Raw genomic sequence first — 10,657 nt, 5'->3', positions numbered from 1 at the left:
TCAACATATTGTATTTTGTTAATATTGTTTATATTTGATATACTCTATTTGTAATTGATAACTATTTTCCACATTCTAAGTATTTTAATGTTCAGCACACTGGTCCTGTAACTATTTTTGTTCTCCGAATTTGGGATTAATCACACACACACACACACACACACACACACACAGCTGAGGGAGTGATGTTGATTGAGAGGCCGGCTGCAGGGCAAACAGNAACACACACACACACACACACACACACACACCTGTTTGCCCTGCAGCCGGCCTCTCAATCAACATCACTCCCTCAGCTGTGTGTGTGTGTGTGTGTGTGTGTGTGTGTGTGTGTGTGTGTGTGTGTGTGTGTGTGTGTGTGTGTGTGTGTGTGTCAGCAGAAACGTACAGCCTTCAGCAACATTTGGTTTCAGACAACTAAGCAACAAGTTATAGATAGAAATATTCCAATGCTTGGTGGAAATTAGGGTTTTAAGAAATGTCATTATGGAAAAATAAGCAAACATTGCTACAGTGGGCTGTAAGTATGGGACACAAAACTTCCACTGAAACTCCTTAATGGCCTGTTTCTTCCAACATTATTGCAAAAAACGAATTGTAAACTTTATCATCATAATTGAAATACATTTGAACAAAGTGCTCAGAGCTGGTGTCACCTACTTGTCCTGGAGCTGAACTCTGTGACCCCAGTTCAGAGACCTCACGTGGTTTTGAACAGCGTCTGCCATGGAGGCCCTGAAAACACACCAGAGGTTAATGAATGAATGAAATTAGAAATATTGAGCAAACATCCATTATTCAAATATGACAAAGTATATTTTTTGCGGATTATTTTGCCCTTAAGAGAAATGAAAGCAGTATTCACATCACTCACAGCTTTGGATTTTTAAATGTATATACTTTTCGAAATTTTTCAGGATTCCTACGTAATACATTTTTGGGGGATAAGCTCAGCGCATCAAGCATAGAGTGAAATTCAAATAAAACAAGCAAATCGATCCCATTGCCATTAAAACAAATATATTTTCCAAACACAATTAGCATCCTTGTCCTTCTTCATTGTCACCACTAGATGGTGCTGTGGGGCTACTCATAGACTGATTAAAATGAATAAATATATGGGGAGAGTTTGGATTGACCTACCAAAAGCAAACCCAAACAATAAAATAATCCAACCACAATTAGCAGCCTTGCATTTCTACATTGTCACCACTAGATGGAGCTGTTGGGCTACTCTTTGGCATTAATCCGCCTGTTTTGACTGATTAAAATAAGAAAATCTAATGGTTAGAGTTTGGATCGACCTACCAGTCGTGGCAGATTGGCCCCGAGATCTGCCAGCCGTACTTCTGAGCATCCTTCACCGCAGTGCCGAGGAGAGCGGCCTGGTGCATGAGCTTCTTAGGAATGCAGCCGACATTAACACACGTACCACCGAGACCCCACTTGGTACCTGTTGCGAAAATCATTTAGAGAAGAAATGAATAATCGATGTCTATATACACTACCAGTCAAAAGTGTGGACACACCTTCTCATTCAATGGTTTTTGTTTAATTATTTTCTACATTGTAGATTAAGACTGAATACATCAAAACTATGAAAGAACACATACCTCATGAAGCTGACGGAGAGAAGCAACATGGGGCTAATTTGAAGAATCTAAAATATAAATAAATTCTGGACACTTTTTTGTGTACTAGATAATTCCATATGTGTTCTTTTATAGTGTTGATGTCTTCAGTATTAATCTACAATGTAGAAAATAATTAAATAAAAACCCTCGAATGAGAAGTTGTGTCCAAACTTTTGACTGGTACTGTATATATTCGACAAACAAATAGCCTTTTTGTAATTAACTTGGATTAAGAGGTTCAGAAATGACAGTTTTTTTTTACCTTTAGCAGTTGGCTCCACATAATCTAAAACAGCAACCTTCTGTCCCAACTGTGCCGCTGTAAATATAGATATATTGTTAGCGTATTATGAGATTTGCAAAAGCATACATCCCAGACGTGAAGAAATAACAGGCACTTTAAAGGATCTCACCTTCTTTGGAACAGGCAAGCCCTCCTGAACCGCCTCCAATGACCACCAGGTCGTAGTCATACTTCCCTGTAGGGGCATATTGGACGATGAATAGTAGACACAGCTGAATTTATATACCTTTAAGTAATTCATATATTACTTTTAAATGCACACATACACACACATTTATATTAGATTAGTGAAAATGCTAGTCATTTTAATAAGCAAATTATGAATAAGCATTGTAGATGACTAGAACAACTAAACTAAACCACATATCATGATGACAAACACTTTTTGATTGCATAATATATATATTGGAATATTATTTTAGTCAATAATATGTTAGCTATCCTGGCTCCAAAATGGCGCAGACTGAAAACTCATCTCTTTCGACTCCACTTTGAGCGATAGAATTACTAACAAAGCACTTATATACTAATAAAGGACTGGCTTATCTAAAGCCAGTTGTAGCACTTGAAATGTTCTGGCTCTATGAAAATGTACTTATATGATTCTGTTTTCTTCAAGTTTGTATCTTCTTGGTTGAATGCACTTATTGTAAGTCTCTTTGGATAAAATAATCAGCTAAATGCAATGTAATGTAATGCAATGTACTATGGTCATTGCTTTATGTTGCAGCTTGTAGATGTGGAGCTCATTTTAATCAATTAAATTGTTTTTATTTGTTACTTTACATATTGCTGTGTAGCCCTTTAAATCCCCACTAGACCAATAAAGGCTTATTATAATATAGTGATATAATTATAAATGTTTGTATTGTTGAACTGAATCTGCTATGTAACTAGTAACTAAAGATAATGGAGGTATACTATTTGCCTAGGAGATGTAGTGGAGTAGAAGTGCAAGTGCCTCATTTTGTATTATGGAGATGTAGAATACTCCAGTAAACGGACTGAGTTACGTTCTACTTAATACAATTGTATCTTGACACAGAAAATAAATAAAGTGTTGTGACTTGTTCTCCAGGTGAAGCTGCTGGTCACTAACCAGTTCAGTGTTTGAGGACTCGTACTGGTTAATAAGGCCAAAACAAACATCGAACCAAGCAGCCATTAGAGATGTGTTTTATGTAGTCTGCCTTTAAGAAGGTGGAAGGTCTGGGTAACCAAGGAAACCAGGTGAAGGTGACAGTTATTTCCAGGGTTACATGAACAAGTGAATCGACCACAAGTTACATCAGCGCTGCTGCTTTGTAAATGAACGGTTTGACCGTTTTATTTTGTATTTTTATTATCTATTAACCTGAGAAAATTCACTACTTCTTAACTACACAACAACATATCCTTACATACCTGTCAGGTTTCTAGTTAAAACGTGTAAACAGTTATTCCTCTTCCACCGGTGTCTGCATCTACAGAGCGCCGCCATGTTGTTATTGTGAAAGGACCCCGAACGGTGTGTGCTGCCCAGAGAAATGCCTGAATATAAATGTGTCGTAGGCTCCACAATCGAGTAAAAACTATACTTTTCAATAGCCAAAACAAATCTGTCAATATCTGATATATACTTTATGGTAAATAAGATAACACCCCCTTAATGTAAAGTTATATTATAAAGTATGCCGATATGGGGAAAATTAAGAAGGATATTAACATACACTTGTGGAAGTTCATGTTCTTGTGCAGCTCAAGGCTGGAGGAGCTGGAGGGAATCTAGAGGCTTTTTCAAGGGTAATTCTGTAGTTTTAAGTAGATTACTTGACCTATTCAAACCCACAATACCTCTAGTGTGGCAAACCAAAAAACAACATAAGATAATTGAGGAACATTGTTGTCAACAAGAAAGACTGCATGTATTATTTAGTTTTAAACAATTGTATATTGAAGCTAACCTAAATCCTTAGGTTAGTTTCTAATTTCCACCTTAACTGAAAAGTGAAGACGGCTCATGGTTTACTGTACATGTTTCATAACTTTGATATAGATATTTGCTTTTATTAAAATACATTTAATTTCACTTATTTGATAGTGGTAATCTTTTTTCCAGAACCAGTGTCCTCCTCATTTGGGATAACACACAATCCTGACTTAAATTCAGACTGTTTCCTTGGAGGTAAACGTTTTGCAAATGTACAATAAATCCCATTTTAGTAATTTTGGTGAATTTACCAATCTCTGGAATGGGTTGTAATGAGCATAGTAGCCTCTAGGGGCTGCTGTTGTGACGTTAAAGCTTGAGACTTACTGGAAAATAATAACACAATAAATAAGACACAGTCAAGCAACACATTCTTTCCAGGCATGATTTATTGAAAACACACCAAATGTATACTCTACAAACCAGTATTTTTCCGTTATGTTTAACAAGCGTAATATTTGCCTCTGGGTATTAGTAAAATTAACATAATACATTCTGTCACTGTGGCATCGCTTCTGCTCGCTACGAAAGCATCAACAACTTTACTCCTCTAGGAAATCAAAACCATTATTTGTAATGACTCTATCTTTTTAAAAGTTTATAATACAATGTAACACAAGGCAGAAACCCACCAACAGTCTAACTACTTGGGGTCGGGGAGGAGGCAGGATGAATGAATGAGTTGATTGGAGGAAAAGGGGAGAGAGGGGGAGGTGAACAGACAGAATGGAGAGATGACAGTGGAAAGGGAGGTATATAAAACACACGTATCTAGCATGGAAAAGGTTAAGGCACATGATAGGTACAAACACATCTGCTACTGAGTAGTTCTTTATTTTGACGGTCTTGAATCAGATATATCTACACAGGTAGGTTCGTTTGATTCGACGCGTGACCCTGTCCTGCATTTATTTTACAGCACAGTTGCTTGGCTTTTTTATTTTGTAAATGTACAACGCACATTCACAAAACCCCCTTTTTGTTTTTATATGTAAATACAACTCCAGATCCTTTGGTTGTGGTACTGCAAAGTGCAGTCAGGAACAAACAAGTCATATGTGGCAAAGGGTTCAGTATGGTCCAATGAAAGCACACACTTCTGAGGACACACAAAAGGGATGCTGGGTATTATTATAATAATTTTTTTTAAACCTCGGTAATTAAAATGTATACAATATACGTTTTTTTTGTAGTTTATTGATTTTTACCACAACATACATCTTTGTAAACACTGTGTAAAATATGCAAGCTTGATAAAGTCACATACGCCACAAAGAAAAGTCAATGCAGGCACATGCCATTCGCCTGGATGAGTGGATTCTCTTCCTGGAAAACAGACTGTACACATTTTCACTGGATTCAGGAAACAGTCTCACCAAGCGAGAGAAAAATGGCAATATGATTCTGTATCCCTCTGCTTCGCTTCGTCTCGCTAACCCACCCTTAAACGTTGTAAAAATATATACTATATGACCAAACTTGATGTTTTGATTTGTACAGTGTGATGCCATTTTTTTAATATTTTGTCTTCCAGATACACTCGTCCTCCTTTGCTCTCTTCTTGCACATGAATGAATATCCAAATGACTCCACAAAAAAACTGGCACTTTGAAAGAATAGAATATAAACATCTGTACAGTTTTCTTCATGCTCACAACTGAATATTCCTCTTTTAGATGCACCGGTGAAGGAGGGTTAAGGGATTTGCGGTAACTTGGTCTGAAAGCATCGGGAAGAAAAATGAAACAACTCTTATTAACACTCTCGTCTGTCTCCTTGTCTGACCTCTGACCCCTTGCTTTGAAGATGCAGCGGACATGTAATTCATCGCCTTTAGAAAGAACACTGTTAAACCTTTTTTTCTGTATTTTTTTTTGACAAATACAAAATATAAATAGGTGATCATCGGCGTAACTCGACAATATTCGACACACATTTAAGTAATGTTGTTATTTCGGTTTTACAAACATGGTGAGCCTTTACCAAATGAAATGTGCTTTCCAAACAATGTGATATTAATATACAACTAAGATTTTTTTTTCTCCTTCGTTTTTCCTTTTGACCCTAATATACATTTATATAAAACCCAACCGAAAAAAACGCTTTTAAATCTATCCTTTCTACAAGAGAACAATCGTCACTCGCCTCTCTTTTTCAGAAAAACACAAATCATTTATAAACAAAATGCCTCATATCCTCTTTAATACACATCATTGACAACGAGCGACCAGCCTGGAAGATTACACAAGTAACCACATTGTTGTTGTTTCCGTTAAAGCGGACTTTTGCGATGCAGTGTGAACAGAAACCGTTGCTCCATCTGAAATACACTCTGTCACTTTCCTTTCTCCAGACTCTTGACTTCATAAACGAGCTTCACTGTTATCCACTTCTTCTTCTTCTCTTTTAAATAAACACCGTGGCCGTTTCTCAATCTCGAGGAAACTGGCTTCCAAGCCAATATTTCAAGGATGCTACGTCATCGAGTGCCACCGAAGGACTGTTCCAATCTCCAGCATACTTGGAATTCCACCGAGGCCGCGTCCTTGGTTTGGGGGTAATTTTGAGGCTGCACATGGGTAGACTTCGCGTCCTTAAAATCCCCACAATGCTTTGCGCACGGACCAATTTCCCCAAATCTGTGCCGGAAAATGTAAGGCAGGGCCTCTCATATGACGCACACCTGCACACTTGCTAGCCTGTTTCACTCTTCGTTTTCCGAATGCCAGGAAGGACTCTTGCCTTGCCTTCTGAAGCAAGTGACTCGGAAGACATGTGCTACCAAGCAAGCATCCTCGCGATTGAGAAACGGCCCATGGATTGTAAGTCTATGTTCATCCGCTACGCTACGTCTCTTCTCAGGCTCTCCTTTTACTTTCTCCCAACAATCTTAAAACCAACATCCTGTGACCTTCAAACACACTCGTCCACTCCTCCTCACACCCAAAAGCCAAAGCTTGACATCACACCGAAAGTCCCAAAAACCCATAAAATTGAACTTATTTTTCTTCCCAAAAAAATTATCATTTGGCGTTTCTTCTCCCTTCCTTCAACACTTTCTTTTTCCTTTCCATCGACCCTTCGTTCCTCCACCAGCACCGGCCTCTGTCCGTTTCTTATCCTCGGTAGAGCTCAACACGAGTCAACACTGTAACATGTGGGAATGTAGATATGAGAAAGAAATAGCAGGAGTCACTTTTTTTTGTTGTTTCCTTTTTTCTGTAAAGCATGAGAATGCTGGCTGCTCCTGCTGGGTGGTTGCTGCTGTGGTCATTATTTATGTATTCCTTTTTTTAAATCCTCTTTTACTGTACAAAGTCCAACTCCAAAGATGAGCTCCATGTGAAATGGCAGTGGTGATGAGAGAGATCTCCTCTAGCTGGGTGTCGCACCGTCCTTACTTTAAGCCTGGAGCACGTGGACAAGAGAGAGGAATATTAGAACAAACACTCAAACAGTTAAACACAACAACAAGTGAAGAGTCTCAGTCCAAATGGCTGCAAATAATAACTGCATTACTATACATTGATATAATGAGCTACATCTAATCTCTGCTTTTTCTTACTGTCAACACATCTCAATAAAAAGACCAATAGAGTGGCGAAGTCCCTCCCCTTCCGGGGGACCTCCATGGGACCTTATTTCGGAAAAAGTATGTATTGATCCCGTTTGAATTGTGCAACGAATTACACATATGATGTTTGTCAATTTAAAAGATAATTTTGAAGTCAAAAAAATAAAAATGTGCAGTAAAACTGTGAAGTAACACATTTGTTTGTGTGAAGCGCTCAATGAACTACAACTCTGGTCTTGGATACATCACCAACACCAAGATGGCCGTCACGTTGGCACATTTCACCTCTTTCTTTCAGAATGAAGCGAAAAGTATTAAAAGAGGTGAAAATCACTACAAGTCAGGCCATGTTGAGAGCTGTACATACACACAAGAGGAGTTAGTCAGTTCCAGCATGCGGGACCGGCTTTACAGGGTTTCGGTGAGTAACACCAGTGTAATGTGTAACGTTAATGTCAGCTAGCTAAATTCACTTACGCGACTCTGGGATTTGTAGTCTTTCTAGTTGCGTATTTTTCATAGTCTTATATTTCAACAGTTCTACGACAAACTCTGACTTTTTTTTTTATGGAAATGATTTTTTAAGATTGACAAACATCATATGTGTAATTCGTGGCACAATTCAAACGGGATCGAAAGATAATCTTTCTCTCCTCATTCACCTCAATACATCATTTTTCAGAAGTAAGGTCCCATGGGGCGGAAGTAGATGGGCGTGACTTCGCCACTATATATGTGCATATTTTTAGCACACCACGCGACGCATCTGAACGAATCACGTTGTCAGAAATTGATACCCGCCAATGGATTCGATTTTTGGTTTAAGGGACCTTTGTTGCTTTCACGATTGTTTGCTGATACAAAGGAAATTGTCCATATTTGGATCAATTGAGATTGTGCAGGAGAGACGGAGCTTTTCGAACGGATACATGGTGCAAACAGCGGATCTCTCGTACTTATGTTGTTTAGAAAGCTAACTTTTGGTTGAATTTACGAGAATCTACAGACGCAAACTAGACAACTATAGTAAAATAAAACCTACATGTGTATTTTGTAATTTTCTTCCAAGCCTGAATAAACACTGTTATGGATCAAATAGCAAAATCTCGATAATTGACCAGTCTGAAAAACTATGTTTGTTGCCTTGCCGTGTCTCGCCTTAATATGGACACCCTGGGTGGAGGGATCTGTGGGTTTGTACGTCGATGTATGGGAAGACACTGTTATTTGTTTACTCTTATTATAATAACGTGTGCATGAGACATTGTTCAGGGGCGACTGGCCATCGTAGAATGTCTCCCACGTTGGACAATTCACTAACAAAACCCCCCGTTGACAATCACGTGGGGGGGTGCCAGTGTCTGGCCAGGTATTTTTGGGGTCGCGGGCTGAAAAGGCCACATATCCTCAGGGATGCATTCTTATTTGGTAAAGAGCTCCTTTAAGTTAGATATCAGATCTGTCCCATTAATGTATCGGTTTTGCTTGTACCCGCAACAACATTTGACTTGAATATGATTGGATTAAAAGCTCAATTATAAAACCATTACTGGACGCTGCACAACCGAGCCAGCGCAGATAATACAATTGAAGAGAATAGATTTTTTATTTCTTTTTTTTAGTACTGGCCGGAGACACAACATAGGAACATACATAACTATAACAATTTCCGTCTCAATACAATAAGTGTGATAGACAAAAATAGAAGAACCAAAAAGAAAGGACCGTCAACCAGGATATTTTGCTCGATAAATTAAGTTGACTGCCCAAATCAACCAAACAACACACACATTACCATGTCTAGCATAGGTTATTGTTTCCTTATAATCCACTCTTCGTTTGAGCTGATTTCTTATTAGTGTTTTGAAATGGATCCATGGAACAGACACAAGCACACAAATGCACGCACCACACACACAGTTTTTTTTTCTGTTGCCCAATTAACGAATACACTGCTACAGAATGAGTTTAGGACCTCTAACCTAATCGAACAGATAACAGAGATAATCATAAACATAGTTGTACAAAAAAAGAAATTTATCAATTTAAATGAAGTTGTTTTTTACCCTACAATTATGATCTCTGTTTTGTTACATCGGATGAAGGACCCCAAAAGCGCACTCGAAAACCAGGGTATTTGGAATAGCTCTGATTTGCAATACTACGAGCAGAGGGAGATACCCGGCAGAGCAGTACAGCGGGATGGATGGTCCAGTCAAAGAACAAGAGGACGCAGGCAGGAAGTGAGTCGGGCGCGGGCAGAGGGTCATGGGCAGGCGAGCAGAACGCAAGGTACAGGCAAGGCAGAATGTCCAAGGGACAGGCATGATCAGGGAGGCAGGCAGGGAAGACTTTGCATGAAGCAAGTACGATCTGGCAACGCGGTGTGTTCTGTGAGGGTTTAAATCTGGCGTGAGGTGCAGCAAATAGTGTGTGGTGATTACAGTGAGTCGGGGAAATCAATCAATGTATTATTTATATAGGCCAATATCACAATGTTAACATTTGGTCTCAGTTGGACTTCACAGTTTATAGAAATATCAGTTATGCAATATGGCACCCTCTGTTCCTTAGAACCTCACATCATCAAGGAAAAGATACCAGAGAAAACTACTGGTGAATGACGGTGGTGTAAAGGAGCCAGCTGTGCCTATTTTGAGTGTTTGCAAGGTGTATTGGTAAGCAGGGGTTGGGTTGTACGGAATACATGTAACGGCGGCTTACGTTAATCGATTAAAAAATCAAGAAATGTATTCAGCTCGCGTTACATTTGAAAAACGAGTATCTGATTAGCAGTTACTTCGAAAACACTGGAAGCGGGTGAATACATTTTGGATTACTGTATTGGAATTATTGGTGTGAAAGGTTCTCCCAACATTTAACTATCATTACTAAAGGTACAGAGACGAATCTCAGCAGCGCACCAAAACCTATCACCGCGCAGATGGGACAAAAGGGAGCATTTGAACAACTTGTGAGGGTCCGCTCAGTGAAACTACAACGAACACATGGAGGAACAAAGTCTGGTTTTTTAATCGTGTGTGATGTGTGTGTAGAGGTGTGGTGTTGTTAAAACCATCGCCACACAAACCACCTTTAGCCTTTCTATTGATTTCTGTATGGTAATGTGATATATGGAAGCCGGTGCTATGTAATTAAGGCACTGCGTGTCTCTC

General features: G+C 38.9%; 2 protein-coding genes across 2 annotated transcripts in view; both read right to left on the bottom strand.

Moving 5' to 3' along the window:
- Nucleotides 1–656: 656 nt before the first annotated feature.
- On the bottom strand, nt 657–3,418 carry txnrd2.2 (thioredoxin reductase 2, tandem duplicate 2). Its single transcript, XM_010794395.1, has 5 exons — nt 3,343–3,418; nt 2,048–2,113; nt 1,897–1,953; nt 1,309–1,453; nt 657–735 (listed from the first exon to the last, which is right to left on the bottom strand). Exons 1-5 carry the CDS (start codon nt 3,416–3,418, stop codon nt 657–659), a joined length of 423 nt encoding a protein of 140 aa, XP_010792697.1.
- A 3,232-nt stretch (nt 3,419–6,650) lies between these two features.
- Nucleotides 6,651–10,657, bottom strand: part of LOC104965439 (armadillo repeat protein deleted in velo-cardio-facial syndrome homolog) — a 15,753-nt gene continuing 11,746 nt past the window's right edge. The window contains exon 8 of the mRNA XM_010794394.1: nt 6,651–7,315. The gene's annotated coding sequence lies outside the window, so the exon portion shown is untranslated. The remainder of the gene's footprint in view (nt 7,316–10,657) is intronic.

This window comes from Notothenia coriiceps, unplaced genomic scaffold, assembly GCF_000735185.1.
Source record: "Notothenia coriiceps isolate Sejong01 unplaced genomic scaffold, NC01 NC01_scaffold00037244, whole genome shotgun sequence".
NCBI classification, from domain to species: domain Eukaryota; kingdom Metazoa; phylum Chordata; class Actinopteri; order Perciformes; family Nototheniidae; genus Notothenia; species Notothenia coriiceps.
Note: the sequence above shows the minus strand (reverse complement) of the source record. Positions and strands in the feature narration are given on the sequence as shown.